Genomic DNA, 20295 nt, shown 5'->3' with positions numbered 1-20295 from the left:
TCCCTCTCTCTTTCTGCCCCTCCCCAGCTTGTGCTATCTCTCTCTCTCTCTCTCTCAAAAATAAATAAGTTAACATTTAAAAACAAGAATAAACCCATTTAAAAAAAAAGAATAAGCCTAATAATAAATAAAATGCTGAATCATAAATCTGTGTTTTATTTCTTTTCTTAATTTTTTTTTTTACCATTTATTTATTTTTGAGACAGAGAGAGACAGAGCATGAATGGGGGAAGGGCAGAGAGAGAGGGAGACACAGAATCGGAAGCAGGCTCCAGGCTCCGAGCCATCAGCCCAGAGCCTGACGCGGGGCTCGAACTCACGGACCGCGAGATCGTGACCTGAGCTGAAGTCGGACGCTCAACCGACTGAGCCACCCAGGCGCCCCATAAATCTATGTTTTAAATGTGTATGTTGAATAAGTGAGATTATATATTCAGTAAGAAAATCTCCCACTGAAAATTGTTAATTCCTGCTTCAGATTCTGTGTCTCCTTCTGTTTCTGCTCCTCCCCTGCTTGTGCTGTCTCTCTCTATAAATAATAAATGAACATTAAAAAAAATTTTTTTAAAGGGGAATCTGGGTGGCTCAGTAGGTTAAGTGTCTGATTAGCTCAGGTCATGATCTCATGGCTCGTGAGTTAGAGCCCCACATCAGGCTCTGTGCTGACAGCTCAGAGCCTGGAGCCTGCTTCAGATTCTGTGTCTCCTCTCTCTGCTCCTCTTCTCGTTGTCTCTCTCTCTCTCTCTTAAAAATAAATAAACATTTAAAAAATTTAAAGAAATTTGTTAATTCTAGGAGAGGACATGGAATAGGGAAGCAAGAGATAATGTTTGCTTTTTACTTTGTATATATCTGTAATATTGGAAGTTGTTAAAATGGCACACATATTTTTTGTAGATTAAAACTACTAATCACTATGGAAAGTGTAACATAATCTATTGCTCTGTTTTTCATAGCATTTACTTTTGTTTAAACAGAAATAATATCATGCATGGTAGGAAAGGGTTGATATAAAGGAGGTCGGATTACCCTCCATTCAATGTCCTAATTCTTATGTTGGAGAAGCCGGTAAAGGGGAACATTCCACGTGTGCAGCAATCTCACCTCCACACAACCATAGTTGTCTTTTATTACTATCAACACTCTGGCGTTGGAAGAGAAAATTCTGATCATTTTTTCTCCAAGAATGGGCATAGCCATAGATAGGCCTTTGACCATGGTCCTTTGTCCCTTGAATAAGTCTGGGTGAGGTCCAATGATTTGCATTTCTAACAAGTCCCCAGCTAATGCTGATGTGTGGATTTAGAAACAATACTTTGAGAATCACTAGGCTACTAGATATCAAGACCTCCTATAGATCTATGGTAACTAAAACTATATGGATATTTCTGAAAGTCTAGATGAACAAGACAAATGCCGTAAATCGAGAGCCCAGAAACATATCCATAGATTAGTGTATACTTGATTTAGGAATGAGGCACTGGAGAGCATATTTTCATAAATGGAACTAAGACAGTTAGGAATTCACACAGAAAAATGAAATTGGATCTCTATTACACACCATATGCAAAAACTAAACTTACCTGTGAATTGAATTCTAAACTTAAATATAAAAATTAAAACTATACCTTTACATAAAAGAATTAGGAGAATATCTTTGTCTTCTTGAAGTGGAAAAATATTTCTTAAGACGTAGACAGAAAGCACTAACCATAAAAGAAAAGAATAGCAAATTGGACGTGTTAAAGTTAAATACTAATTTATGTCTGTTTGTCAGAAGACATTATAGAGTAAAAAGACAAAATGTTAAAAGATATTTGAAATTCATAAAACCAACAAAACACCCAAACTAAGAATACATAAAGATCCTGGACAATCAAGAAGGAAAAGAAAGTGATGGAGGAAACTATGGAAAGGAATTAAGCTTTTCACACACACACACACACACACACACACACACACACACACACACACCCAAATGGCCAATAATTACATTAAAAGATGCTGAGTTTCATTCAAATTCAAACTGAATCATAATGGGAACCCACTGCACACCTACCAGATAAACAAAATTAGAATTCAGAAGTTAAATATCAAGGGTTAGAAAAAAAAAGTGGAAGAGTAGATCATTATTCTGCTAGTGGGAGTATTAATTGGTACAACCAATTTCGAAAACAATTTGTTGTTACATAACATAGTAAAATTACGCAATTTATTAATTCCATTCTTGGGTATATATTCCAGAGAAACACATGTACATGTCCAACAAGAGACATGAATAAAAACATTTAATACAGGAATTAAACTTATGAGGCCCTAGAGGTGCCTAGGTGTCTCAGTTAGTTAAGCGTCCGACTTTGGCTCAGGTCATGATCTCAATATTCATGAGTTCAAGCTCCATGTCAGGCTCTGTGCTGACAGCTCAGAGCCTGGAGCCTGCTTTGGATTCTGTGTCTCCCTCTCTCTGTGCCCTTCCCATACTCACACTCTGTCTCTCTCAAAACTAAAATAAACATTAAAAAAAATTTAAACTTACGAAGCCACAAACTAGAAATAATCTAAATATTCACCTATGGTAGGATGAATAAATTCATTGTATAAAGTGTGGTATATTTATATAATGGAATACTTAACAGTATGTGCATCATCTTGATTGATCCTGACCAAACTTTTTGAGGTGTTTATTATAATCCCTGTTTTGTAAGGAAACAGGGCACAATAGGTGAAGTATCTCTCTAGCACAGATTTTTCCCTGAATTTATGACTTGTACATCCATTGTCTACTCAACATTTCTGCTTGGATGTCTAATAAATATCAGAAACTAAACATGTCAATAACCAAATTTTGGGTTTTTTTTTTTAAGTTTTTGACTTTATGTATTTATTTTGAGAGAGAGAGAGCATGGGAAAAGAGAGAGGGAGAAAGAGAGAATCCCAAGCAAGCTCCACACCTCAGTGCAGAGCCCAACACAGGGCTCGAACTCACGAACTGTGAGATCATGATCTGAGCTGAAATCAAGAGTTAGAGGCCACCCAGACACCCCCACCAAACTCTTTTTTAAGTTTATTTATTTATTTTGAGAGAGAGATAGAGTATGCACAAGTGAGGGAGAGGCAGAGGGAGAGAGAAAATCCCAAGCAGGCTTCATGTAGTCAGTGCAGAGCCTGATGCCAGGCTCAATCTCATGAACTGTGAGATTGTGACCTGAGCTGAAATGAAGAGCTGAATGCTTAACAGAATGAGCCACCCAGGTGCTCTAATAACCAAATTCTTGATCTCCTCTGAACCTTCTTCCCTACAAGCTTCTTCATCTGAATTAATGAGGACTGCCCTTGCAGTTGCTCAGGCCAGGAACCTTGGAGTCATTCTGGACTCATTTCTCTTTTGCCCATGCCACAACCAATGTATCTGAAAGTCTTGTTGGTTCTACCTTCACAAAATATCTACCTTCACTGCAACCACCTTCATTCAAGCCACTATCATTTCTCACCTGCATTATTGCAACTGTTCTTACTTTCACCATTGCACTCCAATGTCTTTGCTCAACATAGCACCATAGCCAGCACCTTGCCTGAACAGAGATGATAACAGACCCTAGCTAGTGTCACCACTGATCATGGACCACAGTAAGCAGGCACACTCAAATGTGGGGCTTCAGTGGGGCCACTGCAGCCTCCCTGACATCAGAGTCAGCAGTGGCCTTACCCAATAGAATCCCCACTAGCAAGCCCCACTTGCTTAAAGCTGCTACCAACTGGCCCATCCATAAACCCAAGCTGAACTGACTGATGGACTGTCCCTGCTAAATCAAATCTAGGAAGTCTAGAAGATTGTTTACTCAAATATTCAGATACCAATGCCAGGAATCAAGGACCATAAAGAATCAGGTAAACATAACACGACCAAAGGAAACTAATAAAGCTCCAATAACTGATCCAAAAGAAGTGAGGTCTATAATTGTGTGACAAAGAATTCAGAATAATTTTCTTGAAGAAGTTTAATAAAGTACAAGAACACACAGATAGACAACTAAACAAAATTAGGAATACAATGTGTGAGCAGAGTAAACCCAACAAAACATTTAAGAAATCTTGCATGGTGATCAAGTGGGATTTATCCCTGGGATGCAAGGATAGTTTCCTATACACAAATCAACAGATATGATACACCACACGTATAGAATGTTATAAATGAAGTGCAAGTTGCAAAATAAAATGCTTAAGAATAAATCCATTGGGGGCATCTGTGTGACTCGGTTAAGCATCTAACTTTGGCTCAGGTCATGATCTCACAGTTTGTGAGTTTGAGCCCCACTTCGGGCTTTGCAGTGAAAGATTAAAAATCATATGATCCTCTCAATAGTCACAGAAAAATCATTTGACAAAATGCAAACTCCTTCATGACAAAAACTCAATAAATTGTATATAAAATGAATATACATCAACATAATAAAGGCCATATATGACAAGCCTACAGCTAACATCATATTCAATGGTCAAAGGTTGAAATCTTTTCCACCAGAAACAGCAACGCTACAGGAAACACAATGACACTAAATTCATGTCTTTCAATAATCACTCTAAATGTAAGTGGACTAAATGCTCCAATCAAAATGCATGGGGTTTCAGAATGGATTTAAAAAAAAAATCTATATGCTGCCTACAAGAGACTCATTTTAGACCTAAAGACACCTGCAGATTGAAAGTAAGGAGATGGAGAACCATCTAACATGCTAATGGATGTCAAAAGAAAGCTGGAGTAGCCATACTTACATCGGAAAAACTAGCTTTTAAAACAAAGGTTGTAACAAGAAAGGAGGGCATTATATCATAATTAAGGGGTCTATCCACCAAGAAGATCTAAAAATTGTAAATATTTTGAGCGCCTGTGTGGCTCAGTCTGTTAATTGTCCAAATTTGGCCCAGGTCATGATCTCACAGTTTGTGGGTTCAAGCCCTATATCAGTCTGTGATGATAGGTCAAAGCCTGGAGCCTGTTTCAGATTCTGTGTCTTCCTTTCTCTGCCTCTCCCCCGCTCACACTCTGTCTCTGTCTCAAAAATAAATAAACATTAAAAAAATATTAAAAAATTTTTTAATTGTAAATATTTATGCCCCCAACTTGAAAGAGCCCAAATATATAAATAAATTAATCACAAATATAAAGAAACTCATTAATAATAATGCCATAATAGTAGGGGACTTCAACACCCACTCAGCAATGGACAGATCATCTAAGCAGAAAATCAACAAGGAAACAATGGCTTTGAATGACACTGGACCACATGGACTTAACAGATATATTGAGAACATTTCATCCTAAAACAGCAGAATACACATTCTTCTCATGGGCACATGGGTCATTCTCCAAAATAGATCACATACTGGTCACAAATCAGCCCTCAATAGGTACAAAAAGATCAATATCATACCATGCATATTTTCAGACCACAACGCTATGAAACTTGAAATAAACTACAAAGAAAAATTTGGAAAGACCACGAATACTTGGAAATTAAAGAACATCCTATGAAAATAATTAATGGGTTAACCAAGAAATTAAAGGAGAAATTAAAAAATACATGGGAGCCAATGAAAATGAAAACACAACAGTCCAAAACCTCTGAAATGCAGCAAACACAGTCATAAGAGGGAAGTATATAGCAATCCAGGCCTTCCTAAAGAAGGAAGAAAGGTCTCAAATACACAACCTTACCTTACACCTAAAGGAGCTGGAAAAAGAACAAGAAATAAAACCTAAAACCAGAAGAAGAAGGGAAATAATGAATATTAGAGCAGAAATCAATGATATCGAAACAAAACAAAAAACAGAACAGATCAACGAAAGCAGAAATTTATTCTTTGAAACAATTAACAAAATTAATTGATTTTGTTAGATTGATCAAAACGAATAAAGGACCCAAATAAATGAAATCAAGAATGAAAGAGGAGAGATCACACCCAACACTGCAGAAACACAAACAATTATAAGAGAAAATTATGAGCAATTATATGCCAACAAATTGGGCAATCTGGAAGAAATGGACACATTCCTTGAAATATATAAGCTACCAAAATTGAAACAGGAAGAAATAGAAAATTTTAACAGACCCATAACCAGTAAAGAAATTGAATCAGTAAATTGATTCAAAAATCCCCCAACAAACATGATTCCAGGGCCAGATGACTTTCCAGGGGAATTATACCAAACATTTAAAGATGAGTTAGTATTTATTCTTTTGGAGCTGTTCCAAAAAATGGAAATGGAAAGACAACTTCTAAACTCATTCTATGAGGCCAGCATTACCTTGATTCCAAAACCAGCTAGAGACCCCACTAACAAGGAGAATTACAGATCAACCCCCCTGATGAACATGGATGCAAAAATTCTCAACAAGATACTAGCAAACCAAATCCAACAATGCATTAAAAGAATTATTCACCACAATCAAGTGGGATTTATTCCTGGGCTTCAGGGGTGGTTCAATATCCACAAATCAATCAATGTAATACATCACATTAATAAAAGGGTAAGACCTATATGATCCTTTCAATAGATGAAGAAAAATATTTGACAAAACATAGTATCCTTTCTTCATAAAAACCCTCAAGAAAGTAGGGATAGAAGGAATATACCTCAAGATCATAAAGGCCATATACAAAAGACCCACAGCTAATATTGTCCTCAATGAGGAAACACTGAGAGCTTTCCCCTTAAAATCAGGAACATGACAGGGATGTCCACTCTTACCACTGTTGTTCAACATGGTGTTGGAAGTCCTAGCCTCAACAATCAGACAACAAAAAGAAATAAAAGGCATCCAAAATGGAAAGGAAGAAGCCAAACTTTCACTGTTTGCAGACAACATGATACTCTATGGGGAAAAGCCAAAAGACTCCACCAAAAAACAGCTAGAACTCAAACATTAATTCACCAAAGTCAGAGGATATGAAATCAATGTACAGAAATCAGTTGCACTTCTATACACCAATAATAAAGAAGCAGAAAAAGAAATCAAGGAATTGATCCCATTTACAATTGTATCAACAACTATAAAATACCTAGGAATAAAACCTAACCGAAGAGGTAAAAGATCTGTACACTGAAAACTATAGAATGCTCATGAAAGAAATTGAAGAAGACAGAAAGAAATGGAAAAGCATTCAATACTCGTGGATTGGAAGAACAAATATTGTTAAAATGTCAATACTACCCAAACCAATCTACACATACAATGTAATCCTATCAAAATAACAACAGCATTCTTCACAGGGCTAGAACAAATAATTCTAAAATTTGTATGCAATCAGAAAAGATCCCAAATAGCCAAAGTAATGTTGAAAAAGAAAACCAAAGCTGGAGGCATCACATTTCTGGATGTCAAGCTGTATTACAAAGCTGTAATCATCAAGACAGTATGGTACTGACACAAAAACAGCTGAAAGCAAATGGTGTTGGGAAAACTGGACAGCAACATGCAGAAGAATGAAACTGGGCCACTTTCTTACACCATACACAAAAATAAATTCAAAATGGATGAAAGACCTAAATGTGAGACAGGAAACCATCAAAATCCTAGAGGAGACCACAGGCAGTAACCTTGGCCACAGCAACTTCTTACTAGACATGTCTCTGGAGGCAAGAGAAATAAAAACAAAAATGAACTATTGAGACACCATTAAGATAAAAAGCTTCTGCAGAGAGAAGGAAACAACCAACAAAACTGAAAGGCAACAGATAGAATGGGAGAAGATATTTGCAAACGACATATTAGATAAAGTGTTGTATCTAAAATCTATAAAGAACTTATCAAATACAACATCCCCCCAAAAAATAATAATATAGTGAAGAAATGGGCAGAAGACATGAATAGACACTTGTCCGAAGAAGACATCCCAATGGCCAACAGACACATGTAAAGGTGCTCCGCATCACTCACCATCAAATCAAAACCACAATGAGATACCAAGTTGCACCTGTCAGAATGGCTAAAATTAATAACTGTAGATAAACAGATGTTGGCGAGGATGCAGAGAAAGGGGAACCCTCTTGCACTGTTGGTGGGAATGCAAACTGGTGAAGCCATTCTGGAGAGCAGTATGGAGGCTCCTCAAAAAACTAAAAATAGAACTACCCTACAACCCAGCAATTGCACTACTAGGTATTTACCCATTGGATACAAAAATACAAACTCCAAGAGGTACATACACCCCAATGTTTATAGCAACATTATCAACAATAGCCAAACTATGGAGAGAGCCCAAATGTCCATTGACTGATGAATGGATAAAGAAGATGTGGTATATACATATAATGGAATATTACTCAGCCATCAAAAAAATAAATCTTGCCATTTGCAATGACATGGATGGAGCTAGAATCTATTATGCTAAGTGAAATAAATCAATCATAAATACAAATATATGATTTCATTCATATACATAATTTAAGAAATAAGACAGATGAATATATGGGAGGGGGAAAGATAAGAAAAGGAAATAAACCACAAGAGACTCTTTTAATTTTTTTATGTTTATTTATTTTTGAGAGACAGAGAGAGCACAATCAGGGGAGGGGCAGAGAGAAGGAGACACAGAATCCAGCAGGCTCCAGGCCCTACTACACTGACAGCAGCTAGTCCAATGCAGGGCTCAAACTCACGTACTGTGAGATCATGACCTGAAGCAAAGTCAGACACTTTACTGACTGAGCCACCCAGGTGCCCCCACAAGAGACTCTTAATACAGAACAAACTGAAGGTTGGTGGAGGGAGGTGGGTGAGGGAGGGGTGGGCTGGATGAGTGATGGGTATTAAGAAGGTCACTTGTGATGAGCACTGGGTGTTGTATGTAAGTGATGAATCACTGAATTCTACTCCTGAAACTAACATTACACTGTATGCTAACCAAAATATAAAGAAGAAGGAGGAGAAGGAGGAGTGGGGGGAGGAGTAGAAGAAGAAGAAAAGGAACTGAAATGGAGGGAGGAAGGGAGGGAAGAAGGAAGGGAGGAAGGAAGGAAAGGGAGGGAGAGAGGGAGGGAGGGAGGGAGGGAGGGAGGAAGAAGAAAGAATGAGAAAAAGTTGAATGAATGATTAGAAAGGACAGCCACATGACTAGTAAGAGGAAGAGGCAGGAGTAAAAATCCAGGACTTTCTATCTCTGTAGTACCTACTCTAATACATAGATTAAAGCTGAAAAATTAACCTTGAGGCTAAGGAAGCAGACACACACATGTATTGCGACAACAGCAAAATGTGTTTCATTTCCTACATCTTGTTATGGATAGTGTTCACCATGATATACAATATTCTGTCTATAAAATTCCAAAGGAAATTTTCTATCTGGTTTCAATGCCAGGATGAGTCATTATCCTCATTTTTCAGATGAAAACTGAGGCTCTATTATGCAGGCTAAGTCATTTGTTAAAAGGAACTAACTTACTGGCAAGGCCAGCAATCTATTAAAATCTTCTTTCTTCTGGGGCGCCTGGGTGGCTCAGTGGGTTGAGCCTCCGGCTTTGGCTCAGGTCATGATCTTGCAGTTCATGGGTTTGAGCGCCACATCCGGCTCTGTGCTGACAGTTCAGAGCCTGGAGCCTACTACAGATTCTGTGTCTCCCTCTCTCTCTGCCCCTCCCCCACTCATTCTCTCTCTCTCTCTCTCTCTCTCTCTCTCTCTCTCTCTCAAATAAATAAACATTAAAAAAATTTTTTAATCTTCTTTCTTCAACACTAACCCTTAAAAGACTGCTCTGAGCCTAAACTCTGAAAACACATGTACTATTTTTCCAAAGTCCCTTAGCTAAATATGACAACAACCATTGCATACCCCGTGCTTTAAACATACATCAACCGACATTAAACTAATCCCACAGAGGAAAAAAAAATAATCAGATCCACATGCCTGCCAAGACACTGGAACACACATACATACCACTGATCTACCCCCACTGAATCCCCTGGAAACTGCCACCTCCCTGTTCTAGAATATACCGCGGTCCACACCTGCATCCCCAAACAAAAAATATTCACCCACATAAATGTTTGTCCACCCCTGATAACCCAGAGTTGGGGAGACTAAAGCACACCCTTGAGATGTTGCAGTGAGGTTAAGTGGCTCTGGGATGAACCCCACATCAAAACAGAAAGCCTCAGGTCTCCCCTGTCCCCTTGAGTCAGCCATGCTAGGTGTGATTTCCAGTCTGCTTCCTCTGCCTAGAGCAATCACAGGACCAGCTCCCTTGAGAGGTCATCACACCACAACTCCTTCAGCCTAACAAGGGCCCCCGAGGCCAGCAGAGCAGAGCTCAGACTCAGGAGACGCTCGCTGCCTGAGCTTCTGCCATCAAGACGGTCCTTGCCCCTTGAGTCAAGACGTCTCTGCCTTCTGAAATGGGGAGCTGGGAAAGCAGCAGCATGCTGGGGGCCAGACTTGAGGGACTGGAGGCCAGTGAGGGGAAATGTGCTATCCCTTCCAAGTAGCACATCAGCTCCCCCGCCTTTCCTGTTCCTCTCCTTGTTAATCAGCCCAGAGTGTCATGGGAGAAACATGAGGGGGCTGTGCTTGGCTGAGAAGCAGACTTGCAGCTGAGTAGCAGATGTGGTGCAGACCAGCTTCTGGAGAAAATGGGAAGGCAAGAGCAGCATCTGGATCTGGAGGTGAGCTTCAGTAAGCTGGCCACCCTCTTGGCTCCTCCAACCTCTGGCACTTACTCTTTCCTCCCTGAATTTTCAAATATTGTGTGGATTAAGCAGTCATAGGGTCCAACTAAAACCTCCACCCAGCTTTTGGTTTTCAGTCCATCCAGTTTGACCTCAAGACCATCTACCCTATGTGCTTTGCTAGAAGCAAAACACAGGAAGGAAGGAAGGAAGGAAGGAAGGAAGGAAGGAAGGAAGGAAGGAAGGAAAAGAGAAAGAAAGAAAGAAAGAAGGAAAGAAAGAAGGAAAGAAAGAAAGAAAGAAAGAAAGAAAGAAAGAAAGAAAGGAGAAAGAAAGAAAAAGAAACAAAGAAAGAAAGAAAGAAAGAAAGAAAGAAAGAAAGAAAGAAAGAAAGAAGGAAAGGAAACTATTGTATTCCCAGTCTTACACACTTACCCTGTGCTTTGAGAACTGTTCTTCCTGATTCTCAGATTCAAGACCTTCCTTTTTTCTAGTTATCAGAATAGGTGATCCTCTCACTTATGACCTGGATCACCGAATACCATTAATTAAACCAAATCTCCACTAATTTCTTATTTCCACAGGCAGCCTTTTCATAGATGGCTCACTTTTTAATATTGACCTGTGTTTAAAAAACTGTCTTGCAGACATGGTGTCTCATTTGCTATTCATAAAACATCCGGAATCAGCTTGTGAGCAGGTGACCAAGGACAAATCAAGCCCCCATCTTTTGTCTTAACTCGAGGACACTGTCCAGCACCAACCACAACTCTCCATGCCAGACATGCCCCAGACATGCATGGCCAATTTTTTCCACCTGATTTTGGCCAATTAATCATAGATGTTCAAAATTTCAAATCCACAATCTGTGTAACACAGCAAGATCAGTCACCTCTTCAGCCACTACAAGGATAGATTCTGAACATGGGAAAAGAAAGATTGTTAGTTAAGAGGGAAAGAAAGGGAGGTCATTTAGGAAATGACACAGTGAGGAAAACAGTGCCTGTGCGTGATTGTGACAGACAGTATATACACCAAAACACGAGGAGGTGTAGCCTGAGGGTTAAGAGCATGAGCTTCAGAGTGATTCCTCTTGGAGTTCAAATCCTGATTGCTACTCACTTACTTAGTGACCTTGAGCAAACCACTTCACTCTAAGCCTCAGGCTTCTGATAACAACAATACGTTGTGATCCCTCATCGTGGGAATTTGTGAGGTGCTTAGCACAAGCTTGACATGTAGTACATTTTCAATAATATTGGTTATTGTTTTTAACTTTAACTACTGGTTCACTCAGATCATTCAATGCCTAAACAAATCATCCTTCCATAGGATCTTACAAAATCATGAGGTTAGTCTGACAACTTGGCATTGAGGGATATGACACTTCAAGCATCTGAGTGATTGATTTTGAGGACAACCAGTCATAGCAGATAAGGGAAAGCAACAATGGGATTGATGATGATCAAGAGTTTCTCCTGGGCGCATGGGTGGCTCAGTCAGTTAAGCGTCCGACTTCAGATCAGGTCATGATCTCACGGTCTGTGAGTTTGAGCCCCTCGTCGGGCTCTGTGCTGACAGCTTGCATCCTGCTTTGGATTCGGTGTATCCCTCTCTCTGCCCCTTCCCCACTCATGCCTCTGTCTCTCTCTTTCTCTCAAAAGTAAATAAACATTTAAAAAAAAATTTTTTAAGGGTTTCTCCTGAGTGTTCACAATATGCTTGTCTCTCTTCTGTCTTCTCATTTCTCACTAAATTCTCATGAGCATGTGAATATTTGTGTCCAATATCATACATAGTGAATCTGAGGTATAAAGATGTTTAGCAATTTACCATTGCATTGTAAGCATTTTTTTTTAAAGATTTACTGTCTTAGCAAGTTTGGAATATGCAATGCAATGTTATAACTATAATCGCCATGATGTACATGACATTATAGAATTGTTAATATCTGTACAGCATTTAACTGTTAAATGAGTTAATACATTGATATTTCAACATTAAATAAATGAATATATTAATATAGAATAAGAATTTTTAATGCATGAAAATCTAATGTAAATGGGTCATTGAAAAGGTGTGAAAGAATATGCTGCTTCTAAAGAAATTATTTCAAACACTTTCATGATATAAGCATGTTCGTTGTAGAGATTTTTATGGCAACAACGAATATATAAATAAACAGTGTCTCAAACTTTGAGAACCTCTATGTAATATGTTCATTGGTGAGATATAGATGAATATGCTGACTCCAAAAACTTGATTTAAAACACTTTGCTTATTCAAGATCTCTCATTGCAGAAACTTTTGTAGTAGCAATAAATGGAGGCCACTTTGATATCCATCACTGGGTAATTGGATATGACTGAGAAAAAGCACATATATGTCAACAGTTAATATATATAAAATTAATATGTTTTCACAGGTATTTTTGCATACATATATGGTTTCTAAATGTAAATTCTTCTATCCCTCCAGCCTTCAATATAAGGCCCTTGTGATGCCCATGGATTTGGGAAGGAAGGACCACATCAAGGACCATGAGACTAATAAGCTGTCCCTACAGAGCAACTAATTGCAACCAGAGAAAAAACAGACTTGCTGGGTTCTCAGGATTTGGGCTCTGGTCTTACAGTATGGTAAAAAAATAAACGTCTTGTATATAACTAGACTCAAGTCAATGGAAAGAGTCAACCAAACCAGCAGTGTTTCTGAGTTCATCCTCCTGGGGCTCTCCTCCCAGCCTGAAGACCAGAAGCCACTCTTTATCCTCTTCCTCACCATGTACCTGGTCACCATAACAGGGAACCTGCTCATCATCCTCGCCATCCACTCTGACCCCCAGCTCCAGACCCCCATGTATTTCTTCCTGAGTTTCCTGTCCTTCACTGACATTTGCTTTACAACAACCATTGTCCCCAGGATGCTACTGAGCTTCCTGTCAGAGAAGACCATCTCCTATGCTGGGTGTCTGACACAGATGTATTTTATTTATGCTCTGGGCAACACTGACAGCTGCCTCCTGGCGGTCATGGCCCTTGACCGCTATGTGGCCATCTGTGACCCCTTCCACTATGTCACCACCATGAGCCACCACCGCTGTGTCCTGCTGGTGGCCTTTTCCTGCTCACTTCCTCACCTCCACTCACTCCTACACACACTGCTACTGAATCGTCTCACCTTCTGTGACAACAATGTTATCCATCACTTCCTCTGTGACCTCAGTCCCCTGATGAAATTGTCCTGCTCCTCCACATTTCTCAATGAAATCGTGATAATGTCAGAAGGTTCAGTTGTTTTGGTGACCCCCTTTGTGTGCATCACCTTCTCTTATATACGAATCCTCATCACAGTTCTCAAGATCCCCTCAGCTGCTGGGAAACGCAAAGCCTTCTCCACCTGTGGCTCTCACCTCACTGTGGTAACCCTCTTTTATGGAAGCATCTTCTACGTCTATTTACAGCCCCTGTCCACCTACACTGCCAGGGACCACATAGCAACACTTGTCTACACAGTTCTTACCTCCATGCTGAACCCTTTTATCTATAGCCTGAGAAACAAAGACCTGAAACAGGGCCTGAGGAAGCTGATGGGCAGGAGGAAGTCCCAGGCAGCACCCTCTTGACAAACACGCAAGTGGAATCTGCTTCACTTGAATCTAATATCTACTAGATCTTGGTGAACCACTGAACTGCTAGAGGTTAGTTTTTTTTAATCCATGTGAGACACGGCTATTGTGGGTGATCACATGCATTGATGACAGCCCACAATTGTCCCCCACTCTGTTTAAATCATGATACTCTTCCTTACTATTCCTCAACTTTCTCACAAAGATTCATCACATTCTCATCCTCTAAATAATACTTTAAACTAACCATTTCCAACTAATATTTCCTGAAAAAATTGCTGTCCTTTTATTAAGACTTACTCTCCAATACCTTTCACATTTCAGTATATTGCTGAAAACGATTACCTAATTTAAAGCTGTTGAATATCTTTGTAAACATTTCAAGGGAGAAAGAATAGAGGGAGAGAGGGAAGGGGAGGAGAGGAATTAAATTTTAGCTAATTTTCTTGTAAGGATTTTTATAATTTCTTATTTTTTTTCCTTCATAAAACTTATTCTTGCTTAAAAATTAAATTTTGCCTTTACTCTTATCTTTCTATTCTTTTAAAAAAAATTTAATGTCCATTTATTTTTGAGAGAGAGCAAGTGGGGGAGAGGCAGAGAGAAAGAGAGACACAGAATCTGAAGCAGGCTCCAGGCTCTGAGCTGTCAGCACAGAGACTGACACAAGGCTTAAACTGATGACTGTGAGATCATGACCTGAGTTGAAGTCAGATGCTTAATTGACCGAGCCACCCATGTGCTCCTTATCTTTCTATTCTTGATTATGTTGCTGTGGCCTTATTTCTCTTATATTTCCTCTTATTTTTTTACTATACAACTTAAAAATGGTAATAGCCAGAAAGAACAAGAACCAAGAGTGATTATATGAAAGTTATCCATTCCACAAGGAGGAAGTTGGAACCTCTCTTTCCTCCATCTATCCCTAAACATATATGTTTAAAAATATGTGATTTAATACTTTATTCTAGAAACTCCCACTCTTCGGGTTCTAACCTATGGAAATAGTATCATAAAAGTATATTGGATATTGAGATACATTTTTTCACTGATTTCCAGTTATTACAGATAAAAATTGGCAAAACAGTCGGGGCACCTGGGTGGCTTAGTTGGTTAAGCGTCCCACCTTGGCTCAGGTCATTATCTTACTGCTTGTGGGTTCAAGCCCTGCCTCAGGCTCTGTGCTGACAGCTCAGAGCCTAGAGCTTGCTTCATATTCTGTGTTTCCCTTTCTCTCTGCCCCTCCTCCACTTGTGCTCTCTCTCTCTCTCTCTCTCTCCCAAATATAAATAAAAACATCAACATTTTTTTAAATGGCAACAACCTAAAATCTTATCTCTGAAGAATGGAGATATTATGATTAGTTACATAGAATGTAAGAATATGCAGCAAGTTGAGGGGCGCCTGGGCGGCTCAGCCAGTTGAGCATCCAACTCTTGATTTTGGCTCAGGTCACAATCCCAGGGTCATGGGATCGAACTCTTGCATCAGGCTCTGTGCTGAGCATGGAGCCTGCTTAAGATTCTCTCTTTCTCCCCCTGCCCTCTGCCCCTCTCCTCTGCTTGCTTTCTCTCTCTCAAAAAGTATTTTTTTAAAAAAGAATATGTAGCAAGTTGGAAGAATCAAATAAATGTTTATTACTTCCTTGAAAAGCCATTAGGTGGAAAAATAAAGATATAGAACAAGTATAAAAGTATGAATTCATTATGTTTTTAAAGATTGTATAAATATATATGTGGGTATAGTCAATGCAGTAAGAATGTAAGTGTAGTAGGGGACAGAGAGAATTTCCAATTAATGCACACTTGTAATCTCTAATTCATTTAAATAAATATTGATAGCACATTAAATGTAAACCGATTAATAAATCAGATGGCCAATGCAATGGTGAAGGAATTTCTTTGCAAGGTACCAAAGAGGAGAAACTTTCTATGTGTATGCATATCTGAAACACTTCATAGTTTGGTTCTGCCACTCGAATTATAATTTGATGGTATATAACATTCTAGAAACCAAAAGTTTTGAAAGTTTAAGGATAAACCTGGATTGTCCTACTGCATCAAGTGTTTCCATTGAGAAACAAGAGGTCATTGTAATTTATGTTCCTTTGTGACCCCCTCCCCTAATCACAGTCTATAGATACCCTACACCAAATGTGACCAGGCTGCTACTGCTTAAGCTGTGGGAGAGTGAACTCTGATTCCATGCACTTTACTCCAAATTTCAGCGCAGGAGCCTGGTCATTGTCCTTGGAAATTGACAGGCCCAATTTAAATGAAAATTAAAACAACCTAGAACAGCTAATACAACCTTGAAGAAAAATCACAAAGTTGGAGGAAACACATTACCAAATTTCAAGATTTCTACAAAGCTGACATAATTAATATAGTGCAGTATTTATGTGGTGTAGAATAGATAAATAGATCAAGGTAACAGAATGGAGAACACAGAAATATATACTTATTTATATAATCACTTGACTTTTGACCAAGTGCCAATGCAATTTAGTGGAGAAAGGAGTACCCATTCAATACATTATGCTAGAGCAACTGGATATGCACACAGAAAATAGCCTACTAATTACTGCACACCATACATGAAAATAAATTCAAAGTGGCTCATAGATTTAATGTAAGGGCTGAAACTGTTAAATTTTTTTTATTCAAAAATAATAGAAAAATATATTTGTGACCTTGACATAAGTGATGATTTCTCAGTCAAGAAACAAAAGAACCAACCATAAGAGAAAAATTATTGAGTAGATTTCATGAAATTCAAAACTTCTGCTTATCAAAAGTCACCTTAAGAAAGTGAAAATGGAGGGGTGCTTGGGTGGCTCAGTCAGTTAAGCGTCTGACTCTTGATTTCTGCTCAGGTCATGATCTCATGGTTTGAGAGTTGTAGCCTGCATTGGGCTCTGTGCTAACAGCACAGAGCCTGCCTGAGATGCTCTCTCTCTCTCTCTCTCTCTGCCCCTCCCCAGCTCTCTCTCTCTCTCTCTCAAAATAAATAAATAAACTTAAAAAAAGAAAGTAAAAATGGGAAAAATATTCACACTACATATATCAGACAAAAAACATATCTAAAATATATAAGAACTTAATCAAATCAAAAAGTAAAAGCATAAATTTAATGTTTAAAAGTAGATATAAAAATTGAAAAGACACTTTACAAAAGAAGATATTCAAGTGGCCAATACTGCATGTGAAAGATGCTCAGCATAATTACTTACCAGGTAAATGGAAATTAAAGTCATAATGTGATACCACATAACACTCAAAAGAATGGCTACAATGTAAAAGACAATACACAATTTTTGTAGGATTTGGAACAACCAAAATTCTCATATATTGATAGTGGGAATGTGAAATTATGTAATCACTTTGGAAAACAGTTTGGCAATAAAATTAAAATTAAAATTAAATTAATAAAATTAAATATAAAGCAACCCTAAGTCTATACAAAAAAATCTTGTACAAAATATTCACACCAGCTTTATTCATAATAGAGCAGACTAAAAACAAGTCAAATGTTCATTAACAGGAATTAGATAAACAAATCATTAGTAAAAGGTATACACTTAAGATTTGCACTATTTTACTAGATGTAAACTACATTTCAATTTTAAAAGAAGTTGGATGACCTGGAGATAATGAGAAGAGGCTTTGGGACTATCAGCACCTGTGCACAGGACAGATTAACACCAGGCAAATATGTGCTTCATCTGAATACAAGGGACAGTATTAGGGAAATATCTTTGAAAATTTGGGACATTCAGAGGTAGGAATGAGAGGGACAGAGATGATGCTACCTATCACCTCACAAAAGTTATCTGCACCTCACAAAATGCCTCTATGTCCTGTCAATCCAATTGACTTGAGTCCAGGATAACATCTGCACATCCAGTCCAGAAGGACACATTGCAGCTCAGAATTCAACTTAAATTCCTCTAAACTTGTGCATATTCTTAAAAGAAAAATGAGCCAGATAATGACTTCACCTAGCGGCCCTAAATTAAGAGTGACCATAGGTGATGCCTCCCTCTTTCCTAGTGGAGATTCGCCCATCATCCTTTGCCTTTCTTCTCCTTCCCAGAAATGAACAAAAGCAGCAGCTCCGGAGAGCCTAATCCCGCTACGTGCCGCTAGAGGGCAGTATAGCTGAACCAGCGATGTCTATTCAGTGAAGCCCAGTCTAGGTAAGACAAGTAATGATTAGAATAAGTGAGAGAGACCTGTGGCAGTTGAAAAGAAAGAACATAATGGAAAATACTGGCTGGAAAGGGAGTTGTCACTCTTTCCTTAAAAACCACCTCAGTGCATGACAGTAATAGACTTAGCTATTTCTCTCATATGTAGTATTTAGTCATGGCCAATACTAGAATATGCCCCAGGACTCATTTTCCCAAGGACAGTTGGACCAAAGCCACACTGCCCTTTATACATACAATTTGAAGGGAAGACATCACTCAGTGTTCCTTGATGAGCTGTCTAGATAATAGTAGATTGGAATTATTATTTTAGTGCCATGTTGTTATGTTTATCATTTTGATTCCTGCCTTTGAACCTCACTGGGAATACTGTGACTGTTAGCTAACAACTGCTACATTATGTTTCTTTAACCAGGATGACGCCTTTATTAAAGCAAGTACCTGTATATGAGGAACACACATTGTTGTCATCTGCCAAAATGTTGGAATTTAATTTGCTCTTTTAACTTGCCAGATATAAACATGGATGGAAAACTATACCACCAGGTATTCAAGGAATTACAATGATGTCCAAGAGGTAAATGTTTTTTTAAAATTTTGATCTCATATTAAAGCTAAGATTTAAGGACATGAAAAGGAATGGAAGGGAGAACAAGAAAAGAAGAGACCTAAGAACGAGAGGGGAACGTTGACATTACAGAGTTGTCACATATCAATGATGATTTCACTCTGCAAAGTACCCCCCCCCCCTCCGAAAAAAATTGTGGGAAGGCTTTGGGATACTTGAACTTAACTGCACCTGCTATGTGAACATGCTCACCTGGCAATTCCTTGAGGAACATAACACTTTTTTGGTGAATATAGTGTACTTGAATTAGTCTTGCACCACAAATATTCATGGCAACAACACTTGTGATCATACAGCATTGGCTCTGAGGACTAACAGGTCGTTAAGGAGTCAGGAGCTTGATTAAGTGTATGGAGTCAAGAGAAATTACTATCCTGAAGTCTCACTGTTACATTCTAAATGGTCACCAGAGGGAGTTTTCTTCTAGTAAACTGCCTGAACTTGGCATTTGGCCCAGAAATATGATGAAGCAATATTTGAATGGACTGTGCCTTTACTAAACTGACTCAACACCTTGTTTGTCAATAACCGCGGGGAAAAAACACACACCCTCACCCAGGAAGGAACAATTGCCATGTTGACAGCAATAACATCTGATACATTTAAACAGCAGTGGCCAGTTGTGCTACAGGCTCAGACAAGAGGAGGTTCATTTGTGGGAACAGTATGGCCAGCCTAAACCAAGGCAAGATTTTACTGGTAAGGATGGTGTTTACTGACACTTCTAAAAAAGGAATTTGGCTTTCCGCGATACTATTGGTAATTTTGAACAGGTAAAGGATCAACTTTGGATCATCCCCATGGGAGACAAATGGACAGTGCTCCACAATGATACCTAAATCCTAGGTTAATAGAAAACTTGTTTTTTGGTGAATGAAGTATAATTATGCCCCAGACCAGATAGAAACTAGAGTTTGCTGAGGAATGATCTTTAGTAATTACACCAGTTACAAGAAATGTATGGTATACAAGAAAATGGTGTTTTTTTCTGGGAAGGTTAGGAAAGTGGCATTGTTATAATAACTAATGAGGATGTGTTAAACATTATTTAATCTCTCTGTCGCAGCTATTCAGCTTTATATAGTAAAAAATTTTTACATCAATTTATAAAAATGAATGGAAATGGAACATAGGTATAAAATATTTTCCAGAATTAAAATATCTT

The 20295-nt window shown here is 38.5% G+C and overlaps 1 protein-coding gene across 1 annotated transcript; it reads left to right on the top strand.

The window, feature by feature from the left end:
* Positions 1 to 13344: 13344 nt before the first annotated feature.
* Positions 13345 to 14357, top strand: LOC144614041 (olfactory receptor 1L8-like). Its single transcript, XM_078436147.2, has one exon. The coding sequence runs from the start codon at positions 13345 to 13347 to the stop codon at positions 14287 to 14289; it is 945 nt and encodes a 314-aa protein (XP_078292273.1). The 3' UTR covers positions 14290 to 14357.
* Positions 14358 to 20295: the final 5938 nt, after the last annotated feature.

The sequence above is a fragment of the Panthera onca genome, chromosome D4 (genome assembly GCF_046562875.1).
Source record: "Panthera onca isolate mPanOnc1 chromosome D4, mPanOnc1 haplotype 2, whole genome shotgun sequence".
NCBI classification, from domain to species: Eukaryota; Metazoa; Chordata; class Mammalia; order Carnivora; family Felidae; genus Panthera; species Panthera onca.
Note: the sequence above shows the minus strand (reverse complement) of the source record. Positions and strands in the feature narration are given on the sequence as shown.

Coding starts and splice junctions, on each gene's coding strand:
- LOC144614041 (XM_078436147.2), top strand. CDS start 13,345: ATGGAAAGAGTCAACCAAACCAGCAGTGTTTCTGAGTTCATCCTCCTG.